Here is a 22,260-nt window from a genome sequence, read left to right on the forward strand (position 1 = left end):
ATTTCATTCGATTTTTCAACGGACATAATCCTTCCAGCCGCACTATGACCCTGGGGTCGACAGCCTCTAACAGAAATGAGTACCAGGAATCTTCCTGCGGGTAAAGGGCGACCGGCGCGTAAGTCTGAAAACTTCACCGCCATCTGCGAGCCGTTTGTCCAGAAAATATGGGAGCCTCGACGTCTCGCAACCCTCTGGGCCTTCACGGCCTGTTACAGGGACAGTTTCACCAGCTTTTGTTTACTCTTATATTTGTGCTGTATCTTTCATATCTTTGTTATTTTAATTGTAGTTTTCGCTGTAGTTCGTCCATTTCATTATTATTACCTAAGAAAACCTGCAACACTCTGTGTGTGTGTGTGCGTGCGCGCGTGCGTGCGTGTGTGGGGGGGCAAGTTACACTTCCACTGGAGTGGAACAGTCCGCTGCGACTGTCGTCCTAATGGCGCGCTTCGCCTCTCCATTAGTGTGCTGCCGAAAGGAAGTGGACTGGTTCCCAGATGGAATTCGTATCACCTAAAGGCGCGTCCACATTACTCGTGCTCGTGCTCGAGCTCGACAGGCTTGTGCTCGTCGGGAGACTCGTCTGGCTTTTACTTGTGCTCGTAAATCTTCATCCACACTACTTCAGTTGCTCGCCAGGCTTCGGCGCGTGAGGATCCGTATATTTACTCGTAGTGTGTATAGGCTGTAGTCGTATTTTAATTTATCGGCTATAGTTTTTAAATTAAAATTTTTAAATTACTTGTCTCGTGACTTGTCATATGGTCCACATTATTCGCGAGCATAGCGAGTCACACGAGCACGAGTAATGTGGACGCGCCTTTAAGATTGTTCGTCCCTTCTATAGGACTGAGAGCAAATATGTAGGCCTACGTACGCAGGTCTGAATTCGCCGGGGGCCTCCAAACAGCGAAGCCAATCATCTTATTTCTCTCCATCTGCATCTTAGCAGATTTCCCGCGGGCATTCAAAGCACAGAGAAGAAGCAGAAGTTATTTTTGTGCTTCTCTCATTCCTCCTGGTTGCTCGCGGGTTTTCTTGTACGTCACCAGTCGCCAACACATGGTTAGCATCTGTGCTTTTACACATTCCTAGAAGAAGAGAAATTCGATAGGCGCATCTCGTACGTATAGCAACTATATCGCCAATTTTATAGCAGATTTTGAAATTGCAGGTACTCTTGTGTTAACTGCTGAACGAAATATGGACCGTAGGCAGGTCGCTTCAAGAAGCAAGTGGCTTGGGATGAATCGATATGCCAAATCTGAAGCTTCAGATCATCACCATGTTGGTTCTGCCCAACACTCCCTACAATTCTTCACAAGAAATTCACAGAAATGATCATGATAAGTGATGATATATTCACGGAACTGTAATAAAGATAAAACAAAAACAACAAAATAAAACTTCATTATTCAAATGGTTTTTAATCATTATCATGAAGATATATGTTTCTTGCGTATGTGCCCTAGTAAAACTTTCAAATTTTTGTAAGATAAATTCTGAGTGGACTATAATTTGAATCTTTTGTTAACGTTATTCACGGAGGCTAGGCACAAGAACAGCAGCTCAACTACAACAGGTAAGCAGGGAAGTAATTCTATTCCTCTCGGAATTACTGGGTTCTTGGGCTTGGCCCATCGTCCAGCACAAGCCGTTCTTCATAAAATAAGAAATGCCTAAAAGGTTTAAACAATCTATGCAAAACTGTACAACTAATGTAACGGGACATGGGTACCCGTCCATCATATACTGTATATACAAAAGCAATAAAGGAAGGAGGCAATTTGGTTTGGTGGAGCGGAAGGGGTGGGGCTGTTATACACTATGAAGTTGTGAGAGAATTAATTTCGGTTCCATTCAACTCTTATTTTATACAAAACTCAAAACAAGCTTTGTCCTAATGCACGCAAACGGCTCACCAACACAAAGTGAGTCAAGGTAAATTTGTCTCTTTGCTTAATTAAACCACAGGCAATGAAGTATGAAGGAGAGAAAACATAGACCCACACACGCTGAACATCAGCTCTAGAGGTAGGTGGTGGGCTTCTAGCCCTGGTACTCATTAGACAGGAGGCTCGGTAGCCCCCAGAAGATAAAACATCTATTGTCACTGCCGGGAGTCGAAACCAAATGCCTCGGTCGTTCAGTCCGTAGCCCAGTCGCTATCTTGGCTCCTCACACATAAAATGGGTAGGAACAGGAAAGGCTAGATCAGCGTTCTTCAACCACCGGGCCATGACATAAACTATACCGGGCCGGGGTCTCAGAATGTTGAGAACCACTAGCCTATATGCAACAGCGGTGAATTGAAGCAGTCGTTTCAAATTGCGCGCCCTTCAAATCTGTTGCGCCTTTTCCTATAAGAATGTGAAATTACCTGCCCGCTATGACACGACGAACTGCAGCAGCGACGCTGAGGAAGACCAGAGTCAAACTGACTTACCTGAACAGCGCTGTTGAGGAAGCAGTTGTTCTGTCCTGGGCCGTTTAAAAGTCCCTTGGTGCTGGTGAAAGCGACTGATTCTCTAGAAGGTGCCATGTTCACCAGACACTTGAGCTTTGCTGATTGATCCTGTGACGTCACGTTCACCAAGTTATTGCTGTTGCATTTGAGCGATGTTCCATGACGCTGTTCCAAAGCAGAAGTCATTCTAGGGCTACATCACTGGGTCCGTCTTCTAGAACATACGGGAAAACGGAGAGCAATGAGCAAAATGCATGTACAGCACAGTAATAAATTAATCACGGATGTCATGTAAGCATATTATTCTACTTTCGTTCCATGTTTTCTACCCTCTTCGTGCTTTTCTTGGCGTGCCGCCATCTTTGAGCCGATTGTCTAGATAATGTGGGACCCTCAACGTCTCACAATCCCTTGGGCCTTCACGGCCTGTTAAAGGGATAGCTTTACTTTTTTTACTTACCGAATAGCAGACACCGCCCTGAAGGGTTTCTATTTCTCATTTTTTCGAAGCAACGGTCTCCAAATATTGTTTGCAGCGAGAACTTCACTTGTTTTGGTTTTTCACTTGCGTGGTAACGTCTCTTATGTATGCATTGTCGCTTCTACCTGTTTCACTGTCACCCCGACCACGCTACGGAGCCGTGGATGCCTAGCCGTTGCCTAACAGTGGGCACCCGCTTTGACTCAGATATTCTGGCTTTTAGCCGGCACTCCACAATATTAATGCTATCAATTATATGACATGTTCGCCTTCGAACAAGAGGGGTGTGAACGATGACCCTGAGCGAACGGGCGAGGGTGTGGCATGTTCCAGTGTACCACCACGGTACACCTTTGGAAGAACCATGAACTCCACCTCCACGACGGCACAGTCGTCGTCCCAGTTGAGAATTTAAACATTTAAACATTTGCCCCTTGAGGACCGCCTCTGTGGTCTAGTGGTCAGAGTTCCTAGCTACAGATCCAGATGTCCCGGGTTCGATTACAGGCGTTAAAAGATTTTCTGACTAATAGTGGATTTGGAACGGGGTCCACTCAGCCTCGTGAAGGTAACTGAGGAACGACTTGCATGGAAAAGTACTGGCTCTGGTCTAGAGAACCGAAATTAACGTCCATGGGGATTCTTTACGCTGACCACGCGACATCCTCTATCCACTAAAGTTGGCACTAGCTTCGCCAACAAGCGGCGGTCGCTCGGTCGGTATAGTTCGCTTGCGGACTAACGTCACGGAGTTCTTTTTTTTGGGGGGGGGGGGGTTTGGTTGTTTACCCTTTGAGACCATGTGGTTGGTTTAAGTGTGCAGTAAGCTTCCGGGAGAAATATGTTTATAGATTGCTGTTGGATAAAACTTTGGGAAAGACAGCTGGCAGTAGAGACGGCAGGATGGGGCCCCCAACATTTGAAATACAGTGTCAGTCTTTGACAGAGCTAATTCGTTTATTATTTCAAAGCATAAAGTGTCACGTTCATAGCCGCAGCGGCGCGTACTCGTACGTTAGTTACATACACGATCTATACAGCTATACTGTTTAATCATGTACTCGTATGGTGCCGAAACAATCCCTTAAACATGATACATGATGTAAACATGATGTAAAATCTATGATGTAACATGAAGCCCCAAACCCAGAATAGTGCAGTTAGTATAGACATACATTGCTAGGCAAGGACTCGGTAAACACATTCTCGCGGCAACGAATACGCAAGAAACGATCGAGGAACTTCCATTGCTACGCAACGGCGCTGTAAACAATTCTTCCCAACATTATAGCGGCTGTTCTTCTTCGGTCCATGCAAAGCGGTTATGAAGAAGGGTTCAGCTGAGAAGAGTTGGTTGAGTTTCGAGACGCCAGGCTGTCAGGATATGAGCTTGTGAACAGAAGAAATAGAACTGAGTCGAGTTCCGGAGTTGGCAGTGTAGCAGAGAACTGAGTGTGTCGGCAGTCGAAGGTGATGGAGATTAATGGGAAGGAATTACACTATGCAAAGACGACTTCGTGTGTGCTACAGTGACAGTGAGGCTGTTATAAATACGTTGCCAGGATATGACTAGTGAATACTGAGAACTCTAGTGCATGTGTAACGGTGAACTGCGAAGTGCGGAATTAGTAGTTCTATAATTTGCCTGTAGTCCCGAGTTGAATGTATAAGGTGTCAATAAATCCAATTCAAAACCCGCCTGTCACGCAAAACTCCTACATGTGACAATATGGAGATTTGCAAAGATCTGGAATAACAGTTAAAAAGATATTAGGAAAGCATCTTAAATTCTTGTTCTTCATTGCTTTAAAAACTGCCCTAAAATTGCTCTTTTAAGACTATTAGGTTGCCATCAGAATTGCGAGCTGATTCAAAATAAGAGCCAGAAGGCTTTCGAATTAGCAATGTAATTTCCTTGACAGCGACTGCTTTCGACCCAGCCTCCTACTTTGAGTACTGGGAGTTTTACCTCTTGACAAAACAGGCTAATCATGAATCTAGTCACTCCCGTCTGCAGTGTTTGCAGCCCAAGCCAAGAATACGTAAAGCTCTAAGTCCCTATGCGCCTTCACGGCGCGGTGCTCTGGAAATGGCCAATTTAACATGTTATATGGTACTAACTGTATACAAAATCTGGTTAACATGGGCTATGAAATTTAGACATTAAACATGCACTGACGTACTCTTGATACGGCACTACATAAAACAAAATAAGAACATTTTATCTCTGAACTAATTTATGAGACCTGCCTACATAAACCGTTGATTTCTCTCTATAGCTGGGTGTTGTTTATAATCGGGGGTCCAGTCTACCGAATCAAAAATAGTTTTTATTCAAACAATATAATTACCCATTACTACGGATCTGCCTTCTTTCATCAATAAGACTTCAAATATGTATGATCCCACGCGTGTACGCGTAACATGGAGATATGGCGACGGCTGGGCATATACTAGGTGCAACAAGGAACTACTGTACATCATAAACCCGATCATGAATATTATTTGGGAAGTTCCGAGTTAAATTCCCTGCCCAGAGATCTGGTCCTCCTGATAAGTGCTGTCCCATATTCTTCCAGGCTCTTCTAGCTTGAAGTTGAGCGTGGCAGTAGATGCTTCCGAAACAGCGATAAACATGCCGGACGACATGACGACTAAGACCGCAAGACAGTAGATTTTCCTTAACCTGTCCCTACTGTAGATATTGAAGTGACTTATCTTGTCGCATTATCAGTTAGAATAGTTCTATTGGGAACACGCAGGTTTCACTGATTACACCGAATGTCTTACACCAGAGCTGTCATTAATTTCACATTCACAAGTTATTGTGTCAATAATGTGTTCAGTATTTCTCGTAAATGTTGCTTAACTATTAAGAATTTCAGTTACGTCTTGCTATCGCAAATATCGTTGACATCGGTACAATATTTGATCTGTAAGATAGAGGTTTTCACAACAATAAAGATTATATACTGTGATCTAAGTTTTGACACACTGTTGTAGTTTTGTAGGTGGGTACTAAACCAAAGTTTCCGAAGAATATACTTCTTTCATTTTCTGGGATGAAGATTTCAGCCCAACGTATGGGGGCCGTGGGATCCTATGAAATACTGGTACGAGCTATGGTACTGGACATCAGGGTTCGATTCCCAGCGGGGTCAATATTTTACTCCTCTCCACAAAGTCAGAACCGGCTCTGAGACCCATCCGTCCTTCTTCCAATGGGTACCGGGAGCTATTTCCCTGGAAGGAAAGCGGCCCGGGCATGAATATGATCACTGACCTCCATCTAGTGACCAGGTCAAGAATGGTGGAGCTATACCTCCAGTCCCCCGTAAGTCTTCATGGCGTGGTGCTAACTAATTTAGCACAGGGACAACTTTACGTTTTTTGCCTTTCATCTATCAGACTACGACGGTCTCGTTACCCAGAAGACCGCGTTATGAATATTTAATTTATTTATTTGCGTGATACCACTAACATCTCGGAGATGTGACAGGCATGAAGTAAACTATTTACAACGAAGACTACTATCTTCTGGGATGTGACACCGTACAGTTTGGTGGAAGTTAATGAACGTATCCTATAAACATATTTATTCTATCTTCGGGATCGAAGAGCAGGCCGAGGAAGCAAGAAACAACGAGCAAACTATTACAAATTCCTGTCTCCATAATGCAATGAAATATTTGTGTTATTTCCTTTCTACACCGCTTTAGAATTTCTGTAAATAATAATGTTATTTTAGTCTCTTCTTTGTGCTCTGTTTATTAATAATAAATGGAAATGATTAATCTTTTTTTAATTTCAGTTCAATTAAATTTAATTCAGCGCATCAATTAAATAAAATTCCCCATGGTTTGAAAAAAGTCAGTGCTCTCAATTATAATACAAAAAAAAGACACCTACATAATTCGACGTGATGAGCCTTTGGGTCCCATAACAGCATGATATTTCCAAGTTCTTATGGAATTTTTACGTGTTACTTATCCCTAAAATATTAGCTGAAATGGCGGTTGGCACTGCAGGAATTAAAGCTAACGCTGCTGGAATTAAGCCACTTTTACTTTAGTCACTTAGTAAATTACTCAGTGTGAAGATTAATATAAAATTAGTCACTTAGCCACTTAGTTAATTAGTTAATCGGCCAGTGTAAAGAACGCCTGACACGTCCGAGTAAATAAAGTCACTGCAGGAGTTTGCCTAAGGCATTAGCAATGCTAATGTCCTCGTGCTAACAGTCTCTTCCCACGTGCAGCCTTTTAGACGGATGATTAACTTCGCTTTCTTAACGCAGTAAACATCGCGCTACCGCAGATATAATGTGTTCGCTATTTCGGGAGCTATTTGTTATCTTTGGCCACATCGTCACAAGTTCCTGATGGATCGCTGGGATATATTGCAGGAAACGGCCTCAATATATCTATTAATAACGCACGTATTCAGTTTCATGATGGATCTTTCAGAAAAAAAAAAGAAAGAAAGAGAGAAACACTATAAGCATCGCCGTCGGCCATAGTATAGTTTAGGATTCCTAAAACTAAATCACGTAGTTTTACAGAAATACTAAAAATTATTTCACTACTGGCGTTGTACTCTTAAGGGTTCTGGAGGATTACATCTTATAGAGTTAATACTACTATTACTACACGAAGGCGAATCACAGTGGCCACGCGGTCTAACGCATGTAATGTCGTCGTTTCGAATTCCACTTAAGGCACGGGTATTTGTGTATGTTTATTCTCTTTGTGTTGTTCTGTATGTAGGGAGCTGTCCTACGACAGGCTGATCCCCCGCCAAAGGAATCTTACCACCTGTGTATAGGGTTAAGAAGCTGAAAAATCAGCGAAGGTCCGGCATATACAGGTTACTACAATAATGTTTGTTTACAACATGTCGCAATGCAAATTTTACAGCTGAAATAACAATGATTCATCAGTTATAGTCGTCAGACTAAAATATTTCACACAGTCATAATTTACTTTAATTTCGCGAAGAAACTTTTATAAGAAACTTCCCAGCATTTAAAGATTTATAATTATTCAAGTTCCAAGGACTTACACACCGAACTGGCAGATGTTCTCACCGCACGACATCACACGGCCGCTAAGTTCTTACTACTGACAAACGTGAGTTCAAAATATCAAGACATCGACTGCATAATATTTAGACGAGTCTGATGAAAAGCGGCCCATTTACGTAAATAAAACAGACGCCTGAGATCATGTAATGAACGGGCAGATATAATATCCACCCTTCAGGGCTAGAAAACGGAATTAAATAAATTCTATTAAACAAAAAAACAAATTCCGTGGCCTGTAGTCAGCAAGCGAACCATACCGACCGAGCGACCGCCGCTTGTCGGCGAAGTTAGTGCCAAATTTTGCGGGTAGAAATTGTCGCGTGGTCAGCGCAACGGATCCTCACGGCAGTTAATCTCGGTTTTCTACACCGGAGCCCCTATTTCCACGAAATAGCTACTCAGTTATCCTAACGAGGCTGAGTGGACCCCGCTCCAGACCCACTACTTCTCAGAAATCTTGTAGCGCCGGGAATCATACCCGGACCTCTGGATTTGTATGCAGGAACTTTGACCACTATACCACAGAGGCTGTCTGAATAGCACTCACATTCACAGAATAAAATATACTCATATAGTGTAGATGAAAGTTTCAGAATAGGGATTCAAGTTGCAACAAAGAGCTCTACCGAAACATTTAGGAATCATTTTAATTGTGGATACACGAAATACTAGCAAGAGTGCCGATAACTTTATAATAAGGCATTCTATTAGATCTGTAGTAGGAAAATGAAAATAGACAGGTAAGCCGCGCACGCTCACACACACACACACACACACACACACGTACGAGTACATATTAAACGAGTCTTACGGTATTATGATGTAATGATAAAAACTGGATTGAAGCGGGCTTCTCTGAGGAGTGTTCGAATTCTGCAAGTGGCAGTCTTTTGAAGGGCAGAATTCAGTGCAGACTCTGCAACAGAGAATCGATCAATCAACTGATGTACAAGTTGAAGTAAGTTGTTTGCCGAACTTCGGAAACATGCTCCTGCCTGAAAAAAAAAGATATCGTCATGACTACAGGTGGGCAAAAAAGTGACAGTTGGCAGCCGTGACGGAGTTCATATTGCTGGGACCCTTGCACCTGATACAGACTGATAGTATACAGCACGCACCGGGTGCACACAAATACCTGTTGGGGGAGAAGTGGCTTTATTTAGTTTCTTTCAAGACGCCGGAAGGAGGTATTGTTTTGTATTATTACTGTCAAGACAGGCCTAATATATATACTGTCTGGTCCGTACTTTACTTAATATCACTGTACAACCTGCAGAAGTCAATTAGAAGGGTAATTATAAATTATTTATGAGATGTTAGTTGGTTCATAGATTAATGAGTTCTCAGCTGTTGAAGATGTGAAGCGTTGAATGAGATATGACGAGTAATACTTGAAAAGGTTGCTAGAAACAGCACTTGTGGGCTATTTAAGCCAATCATTTAATGTGGCAATAATCGTGACCATCATATCGGTCAATTGAAAGTATTTGTCTATTTTAACAAACTATTCTGGCCAGTTTATCCAAAGAGTCCATTAAGGTCCGAGGCGTCTTACAAATTTTCGTAACAAGCATATTTTTTTCGGGGAGAAGTTGTTAGCCCACGCCCAACCAACACGCCAGAGGACCGCCCCTTGTCGACTATCCGCGACTGCTCATTCAATATATTCGCAGCTACCCTCCATATCTGGTGGGCGTCTTCTCCATCAGCAACCTGAGGACGCGCCATGCCGTGGTGACAGGAGAAAACTGTATAATGAGGAGCTTCATAAACTGTATTCTTATCCAAGTATGATTAGAACGATGAAGTCGAGAAGGATGAGATGGGCAGGGCATGTAGCACGAATAGTGGAAGGAGGAATGCATATAGGATATTGGTGGGAAAGCCGGGAGAAAGGAGACCCCTGGGAAGACCAAGACGTAGGTGGGTGGACAAAATTAAAATGGATCTTAAGAGAGATAGGATGGGACGGTATAGATTGGATTGATCTGGCTCAGGATAGGGACCAGTGGACGGCTCTTGTGAACACGGTAATGAACCTTCGGGTTCCATAAAATGCCGGGAATTCCTTGAGTAAATGCACAATTGGCAGCTTCTCAATAAGAGCTCAGCTTCATGAGTGACTGATTCTGGCTAGTACAGAATCCAGGATTTCATTTCGGAACTGTTTCAAAAATTGAATTAAAAGAAATTAGCCTATGTTTTATTACCAGTATTCATAAAGATACGATTTTCTTGATATGATTGCCGCTTGCCTCTTCATGAAATGTTTATGAAGGGTTCTATTTTCTGGGATATATTGCCGTGCAGCATATGAAGACAACCGACGTTTCGAAGGAAAATGTCGACTCCATCTTCAAATCCTACATGAAACGTTTCTTTATAACTAATCATCGTCCCAAAATAAAACAGTTATCTGCCTTTCGTGAAATTTGAGGAAAAGGATTTGAATCCGTGAACCCATTTTCAAAATACATATATTTAATCCCGAAGTTTATTTGGGGGCCGGGGTTGAATAATAAGAAAGACGTTTTGAGCTTGGAATCTGAACCGGATGCCCCCCATAAACGAGTTGGGTTCGATAACACCGAGCTAATGCGGTCTATGAACTGAAACGTTACATAATCCACCAATGACGTCCAGTAAATTAGAGGAAACAATTCGTAGGCATGTTTCAGTCTCCATAGCTAGGACATCGGATTCTTCGGAGGGGCCACCGAACTCGATCAAATTCGGCCTGTGCTGTCTAGGCACGTGCAGTCATAACAAACGATGTTCTGGACCGAAATTACCTTCCCGGAAGTGAGTGCCGCGTGTATGCACAGTGACGACATGTAGTTTGAATCTTTGCAGGGGCAGTGGATATGCTGAAGTTTACAGTGATTTTTCCACAGTTTTCAAACTCGAATGTCGCAATATAATGTTACTACAATCGCCTCTAACCATTACGCACTACAACATTAGAAGTACGTACGTATATCACCTCAGAAAATTAGACAGCACAAAGTAGATCCTAGTTCCTTTTTAGTTTCTTGGGGTGAAGTGAGACTGAGTCTACTTGGTATGTCGGCTACTAGCTGGCTCATCGTACCACCCACGGATGATAGATGATGAGTGTGGAGCAGTAGGTGAAATGAGAATTGGCAGGGAAAACCGAAGTACTAGGAGAAAACCTGTCCTATTACCAATTTATCGACCACAAATCCCATATGACCTGGGCTCGAAACCGGGCCGCCGCGGTGGAAAGCCGGCGACTGACAGCCTGATCTATGACACAGCCCAAGTAGACCCTAAATTTTAAAATAATTTTAATCAAGACACCTCACGATCTCTTCCAAAAGAAAATGTAAAGTTATCCCCCATTTAAACATTAAGTCTTGAAAGCATGACGTTGGTTCCTGTTTGCTTTCATTTACTCAGCGTCACCTTATGATCTTGATAGGCCGCGCCATAGCTCAAACGGTTAGTTGTTGGCTTCCTACCGCGGCGGCCCGGGTTCGATCCCGCGTCCGGTCAAGTGGGATTTGTGGTGGACAAAGTGGCCCTGGGGCAGGTTTTTCCCGAGTACCTCCGTTTCCCTTGCCAATTTTCATTCCACCAATTGCTCCACAATCACCCTCACCTCTCATCTGGGGCTGGTAATAGGCCAGAAGTGGCCGCAGTACAAGGGACTTTGTCCCACCCCACTAGCAATAAAAAAATATGATTTTGATAAATTATTTGGGTTTAAGAGGCAAAATATGTGGGAAGAAAATAAGCCTACAAGAAAACCTATTTTAAGGCATACACAAATAGCTGAGTAGGACCGACAAATGCTAAAATTCATGTTGACAATTATGAATGGTTGCCTGGGAAAGATATTTACCCAGACTTTCTCAATATGAAATTGCGTCTTATCAACTGCGCCTCGACGTATAGCTCCAGATGATGTCTTTATACATATGCACATTTCGTCCGCTTTATCTCCTTCACTGACAATAGTGGAATTTATATTACTTGCAATTTTTATCCATGAAATTAAGACGGGATAGCTCAGACTGTACTGCTACGGGCTATGGGCTACGGGCTACGGGCCTGACACCCAGGTTTCCATTCCCGAACGGGGCAAGAGATTTTTCTCTACTCCACAGCATCCAGATCGGCTGTGGTGCCTACCCAGCATCCTAACCAACAGATACAGGAGACTGTTTCCCCGAGGGTACAGGGGTCGAGCAGGAAGCTGACCACTCACCTCCATCCAATGCCGGGGTTAACAATGGTGGAGCAATGCCTCCGCTACAACATACGTCTTCATAGGGGGGTCCTTAATTAGTTACGAACGTACAATATTTTAAACTTATATCTTAGATTTCAATAAACCAAAGATCTTCATAAACTTAACTCTACTCATTTCGGTCCGTTACAATAGTAAACCAAATTACAGAGCAATTGTTAACATCGTCCAGTGTGATTCAGCTGACCGAAACATTTAAAGGCAATAAATATCTACAAATTGAATCGCGCTGAATTTAAAAACTTTCATATTTGTTGCAACGTTGGGTTTATTTGCTGGAGCAGATGTGTAAACGATCAAAATCATGTTGTTTCGAGTTACGGAAAATAATGTCAGCGTGTTATGTGAGTAGTAACAGCGTGGGGAGCTCAAGCGGTTTGTCGCTGGCTTCCCACCACGGCGGTCCGGGTTCAATCCCAGGTCTGGTCAAGTGGGATTTATGGTGGACAAAGTGACGTTGGGGCAGGTTTTACCCGAGTACTTCGGTTTCCCCTGCCATTCCACCAATTGCTCCACAATCACCCTCACCTCTCATCTGGGGCTGGTACAATAGGCTAGAAGTGGGCGTAGTACAAGGGACTTAGTCCCACCCCACTAGCAATATAAAAAACAGCGTGGGTGCTTCGTATAAAACTTTTCGAACTTATTTTGTCTCACACTAAGTATTCATCTGTTTCAACATTACGGTCCGCCATGTTGCAAAATGAGGCTACAAAGACTGGGTAAAACGGCTACCGCTCGTGAATTGTCGTCACTGATCGCCATGATGCTGGAGGCTCAGAATGTATGTACAGCCTGCAGGCTATTGTTTAGACAAGCCCGCGAGACACCCGAGGCAGAGAAATTGCTGCTCCAACACGGCGAACTGCAGCCGCTGGATGAAGATGGCAAACTGTGGTAATCCTTAACTACATCACTGAGAAAGGTGTTTTAATGAACTATGGAAACGAATCACTGAATGGTTGAAAAGATGCATTCATCTTGAAGGCCAGATGCAGCCACATGTCACCAAATGGAATCAACCAATGTCAGAATTATTTTATGCAAAGCAGAATTTAAGGTTTAAGGTGTTACTAAGAAGTCTGCTTGCTACCTGTTTTCAAGCTGGTTTCTTACTTGGCTTATTCTTCGATAATGAAGATGGAGACGACATGTTCCTCCGAAACGTCGGTTGACTTTCAATGGATTACAAGGAGTTATATCCCAGAAGATAGGATTCTTCTTAATTTATGCTCAATCTCAGGAACGCTTTCAGAGTGGAAGTTTACGACTTCAGTGCCCTCCCTGATATGATGATACGGGAAAGTGTGTTTCATGGAGAAAGTGGAAAACGAAGGGTTGTTGTTTGGAAGATCCAATGTATTGTGAATTTATGTAATGTAATGTATGTACCGTCCATCCCACCTAGCAATAATATTTCTTACTTCAACAGGTAACGGGTTGATATCTCGAGCAAATCATGACCAGACTGCTTACTCTTGGTCTCTCCGGTAGAAGGCGGGAATAGTAACACTTCATTCAAAATCCTTACCTCCACACCACTCAAGAACACCTGTTCGTCCCATTTGACGGTATACAACCAATGCAGCAGAAACAGAGAAATTAAATAAACAAAAGTTCTATAGCCGTCCGCCGACTTACAGTTGCCACGACTGTCGCTCGAGCTTGAGTTCTTTCTCTCAGGGATACGGGTGCTTTGGAGATGGGAATGGAACACACTTCGGGGTAAATAAATCCGGGATCTCCAGAACACGCCGTGGATGGCAGTTTTAATTTAAAATTTCATTAATGATGAATCTGTACATTATTCTCCTAGCTAGCAGCTCCGTCCGCCGACTAGCTAACACCACTTTTTAACACTTCTCTCCTCTCAATCTACATTCCAACTCCTGTCCTCCTCCGCTGACTATAACCGACTGCCCTCTCTTTACCAGTCCCCCAGTTGGCAAAAAAACGAAAAATAGAAACCTAAAAAGAGAAAGCCACGGGTCGAGCCCGGCATCTGACCTATATTCGTATTTTGGAGAAGCCCGTAAAGTTTTTTAGGTCTTCAAGGCAAGCAAGACCCCTCCTGGCCGGTCTCGCACACGGTCAGTTCATGGGTTTATGGTACTGGGAGTAAACTGGCGACATTAGGGACAATAGTGGCACCCTCAGCCTAAGGAGGACAATCGCGGATTTACACTTAGACGGTCCGGGGATGGTACCTCGCCGATGGAGCGTCTCTCACGGTATTAAACAATGTATAAGTACTTCATACCCTTAATTATATAATTTTGACGAGGGACGTACGGTTACAATTCTCACAAGCACAGTTTTCTTGCTCATACTTTTTATGGAAGCTAGTTCACGCCTCTAATTAAGCAATTTAAATGATACTTAAATAAGAACACATTCCTAAATCACTAACAAAATATTTTTGCCACACTATGTCTGACAAGCTTATACACTCGTACACGATAAGAAAATAAACAGAATGAAACCGCCTGTACTGGATCGAATTTTGACACACAATTGGCGTGATGGCAAATTTTCGTGTCCAAATTTGGAATAAACACATGACAATTAATATGAACGTTCATGTTATGTTACTGTAACCCTCTTGACTAGGGCTATCTCAGAACCAGGCCATTTATAAATTAACATTAGGAAGAAAACATTAAACCTGATACATATACAGGTTCGTTACGGAGCTTCTACGCCACTCTTGCAATAAAGACACTTAACTGCTACTGTTGTTGCACCTTGTAAAAGGGATAAGTAGGGGAAGTCAATGCCTGTACATGTTCTGTGGTGCGGAGGGAAAATTAGTTTCAAAACTACACGAAGCAGCTGTTTAATGCGGACATGACTCATAGCGTTTACTGCAACACGTGATACAAAGAGTATTTATTCGTACTTATACACCAGAAACCCAGTGACACACGATGCACCTTGAAGAACGCGTAGAGTAAGATGGAAACATCAGAACTGCACACTCATTTTATGTAGTTAGAGCAAAGAACGCATAACATAGTATAATTTCCAAAGTATGAATCGCATTCGTTAGTTATATAACAACGTCGTATTAACTACAGACGTCATTTTCCGTTCAATGAGGTGGCAGTGTGGTTACGTGTGGTAAATTCAAAAGGACTGTGGTGCATTTCATTGTACTATTACGGCATTCGGTTCGAGGAACTGAGAAGAGGAAAATCTCAGCCAGAATTACCTGTGCCTCATTCCGAGATTTCAATCCGGCATCTGCCAACCATAAGTTAGCCACGCTGCCGACTAAATTAGCTCTTCTTTTACTCCTCGCGCCCAAGGCCTGTGATAAAGTATTAAAAATGTAAAGGGTAAAGTGGTTCCTGTGTTTAACTAATTGAGCACTACGCCATGAAGGCGTATGGGGGAGTGGATGTTGAGAGCCACATTGTCTTGACCTCAGCACTAGCTGGAGGTGAGTGGTCAGCTTCACACCTCGGCCACTTTATCCCCGGGGAAATAGCCCCCGTTAGCCATTCGATAGGAGGCCGGGTGGGTCCCAGAGCCGGACTGAACGACGTGAAGATGAGAAAATTCTTGACCCTACCAAGACTCAAACTCCGATATATGGCATTGAATGGTAGGGTGACTAAAGAACTGGAAATTATGAGGAAGGGAGCGGTCTTAGCCTAAGCTGAGTTCCTATCCCATAATGGGACTGAGGAAAATCAGGAAAAGGGTCTACGCAGCACCAGGTCTCAGCTTGGAAGATTAAAGCCACGAGTTCCCCGACACGGGGCAAGTATGCTGCACGCTCGACAAAACGTCAGATATAATGGTTATCAAAAGCAGCCTGAGAGACGTTAGAAGGGTAATACTGGATCTTAAGAGAAACACTTGTGAAAACGAAAGCTGGTCTTCAGCTGCCAAGAATGTTTGATACTGTGGGACGATTGCGAATCTCCGGGAAACAACAGAATATAAACAGCTCAAGGAAGATTCTATGCCTTGAAGCCACGACTTGCTGGTCTAATTTAAGCAGCTACCATCTATGCGCGTGTGGCAGACTGTAGAAAACCAAACTGAGGGACAGAGGTAGTAGCAAAAAGCTGTGTGGCTAGTGTCTGCGTTACGGTGGTCTCCCCCGCATGTAAACAACAGGTGTTAGCCGCGTTCGTGGTGCCTCTTCCTCTCTCTCTGTCTGTGTGCGGTACCTACAGGAAACAAGTCCTAAGTTCTCAATAAGCTGAAGTTCTTATGTGAAGACTGGCCTAATCTCTTTGTGAATGCAATTTTCATTTGTACTGTCCCTCTCAAACGAACGCTGCCACGTTTCTGTAGGACTTAGTATTATACTTCTGTGTTGTGCGTCTACCGCCTCTGTGGTCTAGCGGTCAGAGTTCCCGGCTACAGATCCAGAGGATCCGGGTTCGATTCCCTGCTCTACAAGATTTTCTGAGAAGTAGTGGATCTGGAACGGGGTCCACTCAGCCTCGTGAGGATAATTGAGGAGCTATTTCAAGGAATTAGCGGCTCCGGTCTAGAAAACCGAAATTAACGGCCGTGGGGGTTCGTTGCGCTGACCACGCGACACCCTCTATCCGCTAAAGTTGGCACTAACTTCGCCGACAAGCGGCGGTCGCTCAGTCGGTATAGTTCGCTTACGGACTAAAACCACGGAGTTTTTTCCTTTGTTTGTTTTTACTGTACGTCCATCATAGATAGGATATTAGCATATACTATTCTTGGCTGTCCTCGGTCCCTTTAGGCAAATTGTGTACAACCTTCAAACAGGTCATGCACTTCCGTTCACATCCTCCTCCGTAAAGCCAGTAATACATAGAGGGAAGTGGAGGCATAGCTCCACCATTTTTGATGTCGGCACTAGATGTAGCTGAGTGGTCAGCTTCACGCCTCAGTCGCTTTACCCCCAGTACTCACCGAACAGGAGGTTCATCATCCCTCCCTCGGGCATATTTCTTTCATTCGACAATATACGTGGTAGAGTCATTAAGTTCGTGGAATGTGGGTTTTATCTTATCATATTACATTGTATTCACATACAGTTAAGCAGGTCCACATCGGCCCTCAAAATAGTTGCCGTTGGCCGCTACGAAAGTCTGTCAACGTTGATATAGCTGCCGAAAACATTGCTGAAACATACTGGCAGTAAACTCCCACACGGCCTCTCTTGCGGCCATTCCACGAACTTATTGACTGTGGTAGTGTAACATATTACGATTCTGATGCTACAAACAGCATCCCCGCTGGACCATATATAACACTTCCCATTAATATAACGCCTCTGGTCCCCCCAGAGAGTAAAATCACCTGATGATGGCCCATATGAGGCCGAAATATGTAGTGAAAACCTAAAAACTAAGATGACACATGTAAAATTAAGACAGTCCGAAGAATTTTGACATCACTTTTAATGTATAAAGTTGTATACTTGTAATGTCCTATGGACATTTTAATTATTTTAACAGTTATAGTATTGAAATACATTTTAAATGAATGACATATCCTTAATATCTTTTATATTGTTGTATTGTTGACGGATACTCTAGCAAAAGAAGGATATCTCAATACAACAAATTGCTAAAATATAATATTATAAAAATTCTTTCACATGCTGTCATGCCCTATACCTATGACAGCGTCCTTGATTAGACTAATGAAACAGCCGTGGGTAGTCTTTGCGTTTCTTACAGCGGTGGTTATGAATATTATTATCTTCTGGGATATAACACCGTGTAGTCAGTTGAAAATCAACTAAAGTTTTGGAGGAACATATCGCCTTAGCTTCAGAGTCGAATAAGCCGGGCAATATACCAGCGTGAAAGCAGGTGGCAAGCCAAACGATATGTTCCTTCGAAACGTCTGTTGAATTGCAATGGACTACTCGTACATAGTAATACTCTTAGTACAGTAGAGTTCTTTGCTCTTTACATAATTTGACTTCACATTTCGTAAATACGACCGACTTCAGGGCTGTAGCAACGCAAATTCATAATTACAAGAAGGCTGTGATTTTATTATGGACTGAAGCTCTGGCTTTAAAAGCAAGGTGCTACAATGCAGGTGCAGGTGTCCAGAATACAAACACCGGGATTATTCTTGGGCTGAAGGTTTTTTNTTTTTTTTTTTTTTTTTTTTGAGCTGAAGGTTACCGGGGGAACATGGTAGAGATGCTTCTAACCTACAGACTGTTCGAAAATAAGCAATCAACCCAGAGGCAAGCGAGCAGGTGTTCAAGTGAAGTAGTGTGTTTTTATTTGCTGGAAGGCCCAGTCCTTCAAGGTAAAATTCTGTCTCGGAAGCTAATGCGAGGCTGGTATTATAAAGGGAACTCTGGATCCTCGCCCTAACACTCTTTACTCCGTGCGACTCGCAATGCTTGCGAGTAATGTGGACGATATGATAAGTCACAAGACAAGCAAATTTTTAATTTTTAATTTAAAAACTATAGCCAATAAATTAAAATACGACTATAGCCTATACACACTACGAGTAAATATACGGATCCTCACGCACCGAAGCCTGGCGAGCAACTGAAGTAGTGTAGACGAAGATTTACGAGCACAAGTAAAAGCCAGACGAGTCTCCCGACGAGCACAAGCCTGGCGAGCACGACCACGAGAACGAGTAATGTGGACGCGCCTTTATACGTAACTACAGCCGGGTTAGCGCAGTCGCTATAGCGACTGGCTACGAGCTGGACGACCGACGGGTCGGAGTTCGAGTCCCTGTAGGGTCAAGAATTTTCTCTTCTCCACAGTGTCCAGACCGCCTCTGGGGTCCACCCAACCGGGGGTTGTTTCCCAAGGGGTAAAGCGGCCGTGGCGTGAACCTCACAACTCACCTCCAGCTAGTGCTGAGGTCAAGAAAATGTGGATCTATACATCCACACCCCCATACGCCTTCATGGCGTAATGCTTAATTAGTTAAACACAGGGAAAATTTTACCTAATAAATAATTACACTATTCCCAACGTGTCATTCGAATCTGGTACAATCATGTTTACTATTTGTGCCTTATTACGTATATTCAGTGACTCTGCGACATGTGGGTGGCGCATTCAGCGAAGAATGAGATTACAGAACTGGAGAAACGTACTTTTCACGCCAACTGATATAAAAGGCAAGATTTCTTACACACAAATCGATGTCATGTAAAGGCGCTGTACAGTATCGTGACTATACAGCGTCTATGATACGAAGATAAATGAATATGGAGCAGTCGATGAAATAAGAATAGAATTCGGAAGGAAAACCGAAGTACTCGGAGAAAACCTGCTCCAGTGCCATTGCGTCCACCTTAAAGAACTCACATAACCTGAGTGGGGACTGAACTTGGGATGCAACGATGGGAACCCGGTTGCTAACCGCCTGACCCAAAAATCAAAATTAAATATGTCAAGACAAGCGTAAGCACTCATTTACTTGGCATCAAAGGTCTAACCTAATCACACCTTATGTATCACACGCCGGGTTTTTTGTTCATGATAATTTCAACCCACAATTCTGAATGCATTGTTGTGACCACTATGCAAACTACATATTGTCATGTGTAGTGCTGACTTATAAAGCGCTTTTGGATTAGTAAAAAGTAAGAAAAGTAAAGGTATCCCTGTAACAGGCCGTGGAGGCCCATGGGGTTGTCAGATGTTGAGGTTCCCACATTTTCTAGACAATCGGCTCATAGATGGTGGCAACACTGTCAGCATTACGTGCCAAACGCCCTTTACCCCCAAGAATATTCCTGGTACTCATTTCTGTTAGAGCTTGAGTCGACCCCGGGGTCATAGTGAGGCTGGAAAGATTAGGTCAACTGGAAAAGATCCAATGACCTCATCGGAACTTGAACCCGCGACCTTCAGGCTTGTAGCATAGTGCCTCCACCAACTACGCTCCCGCGTACCTCCCCCCCACCTTTTGGATTGGAAGATTGCATTTATTGACACCTTATACATAGTACTCGGTACTACAGGCAATTACATCGTACTGCTGATCTACACAATTTATAGCTCACCGTTACCCACGCACTAGGATTCTCAACCTTCACTAGTCGTATCCTGGCAACGGTTTTATAATAGTCTCACTGTAACTTCAAATCAAGCACGAAGTCTTCTCTTCATAGCCTAAGCCATTATTTTACAACTGCCAATTCCGAAAACTCGACTCAATTCAATTCTTCTGCTCCGAAGCTCATATCCCGGCAGGCTGGCGACCCGAAACTCCACTCTTCACTTCTCGACTACTTTGCTTTTCTACTCGGTCGCGTCTTCTGTGTCCTTTTGTAACCTCTCGGCAAAAACACAAGAAAACACAGCCTCTATTGTTAAGGAGGCGTGTTACGGATGCGTTGCCTAGCAATGGACGTCTTGTTCTTGAGTGAGTTGGCTCGCGCGAGAATGTGTTTATCGAGTCGTTGCCTAGCGATGGTTATCACTCTCACTCATAGAGTTGAGCCCTTCTTGAGAAGCCGCCAATTATGCAGCTACTCAAGAGCTTCACAACATTTTATGCAACCCGAATGTTCATTACCATGTTCACGAGAGTCCCGACTTATCCATATCCTGAGCCAGATTAATCCAATCCACACCATCCCATCCTATTTGTCTAAGATCCATTTTAATATTGTCCACCCATCTACGTCTTGGTCTTCCTAGTAGGCTCTTTCCTTCTGGCTTTCCCAACAACATCCTACATGCATTACGCTTCTCCCCATTCGTGCCACGTTCTCTGCCTCATCCTCCTTGACTTGATCATTCTAATTATACTTGGAGAAGAGTACAAGTTATGAAGCTCCTCATTACACGGATTTCTCCAACCTCCTGGCAATTCATCCCTCCGCGGAACCAACGTTTATTTAGACGGTTGATTAGCGATCGTTGTTATTTGCCTTTGTGATTTAACTGCAATCCCTTAATACTCCAGCTAAATGCATGGAGGACGACAGGCCGGCTACAGCAAGCTTGTTTACGGTTTACGAAATCAGAAGAAAGGCGCGACCTAGATGCGGGTTCCCTCGAGGCTGCTTTGTAATGAGGCTGTTTCACACACTGAGCGTACTGAGCGCATATGTGTAAATCGAAAGCGAAGAATGAGTGTTCTGTCGCCGTGGCACTCCCGTGTGCTGCACTTAAGGTGCAAAAGGCAAGCTTTCATTTCGACAATTAAATGTATTCTTCTCGTTCAACGGACTCCTGCAGGCTAAAATTCATTTTAAAATGTTGCAGAAACTTTAAGTCCAAATAGTGTGAAACATGTTGTGTATAAAAATTAAAAGGGGTGGAAAAATCTAAGGCTATATAACAGGCCGTGAAGGCCCATAGGATTGTGAGACGTCGAGGCTCCCACATTTTCTCTAGAGAATCAGCTCACAGATGGCGGCAAGGGGTTGTCAGCGTTACGCGCCGGCCGCCTTTTACCCCCAAGAACATTCCAAGAATATTCTTGGTACTCATTTCTGTTAGAGGCTGAGTCGACCCCAGGGTCATAATGCGGATGGAAGAATTAGGTCAATTGAGAAATCCAATGACCTCATCGGGAATCGAACCCGCGACCTTCCAGCTTGTAGCATAGTGCCTCAACCAACTACGCTACCGCGTGTCCCGTATATAAAAATGAGCATTATGAAACGGTTCTGACGATGATGTATAACAAAATGTCAAAGTCCAAATATCCCAGTGACCCCGAGTAATGTTATACAGTTAGCAGTATTATACAGTTAGCAGAACAGGTGCAATACTTTAACGAAATAAAATAACTATTGCTGGCCATCGTTATAACCAAGGCCCGGATTTTGATGACCTGAAAATATTTAAAAAAATGACCTATAAAATGACCGAAAAAATCCAGAAAAATGATGTAAAGGAGAAAGAGAAAGAACACTTCGCTTCCATGTTATTCACGTTTCAGAAAACATATGAAGAAAAATTCCCTAAAATGGCCAAAAATGACGAGAAATACCCTTAAAA

General features: G+C 43.3%; 1 protein-coding gene across 2 annotated transcripts in view; it reads right to left on the reverse strand.

Moving 5' to 3' along the window:
• LOC111868640 overlaps positions 1-22,260 on the reverse strand; it is a 202,021-nt gene that overhangs the window by 136,046 nt on the left and 43,715 nt on the right. The window contains exons 2-3 of one of the 2 annotated variants that reach the window (XM_023859483.2): positions 8,846-8,950; positions 2,450-2,684 (exon numbers count right to left, since the gene is read on the reverse strand). In XM_023859483.2, coding sequence (XP_023715251.1) covers positions 2,450-2,656 — 207 coding nt within the window. In that variant the 5' untranslated portion in view covers positions 2,657-2,684; positions 8,846-8,950. The remainder of the gene's footprint in view (positions 1-2,449; positions 2,685-8,845; positions 8,951-22,260) is intronic. The other variant, XM_023859492.2, reaches the window with a different exon arrangement.

This window comes from Cryptotermes secundus, unplaced genomic scaffold (genome assembly GCF_002891405.2).
Source record: "Cryptotermes secundus unplaced genomic scaffold, Csec_1.0 scaffold280, whole genome shotgun sequence".
NCBI lineage: Eukaryota > Metazoa > Arthropoda > Insecta > Blattodea > Kalotermitidae > Cryptotermes > Cryptotermes secundus.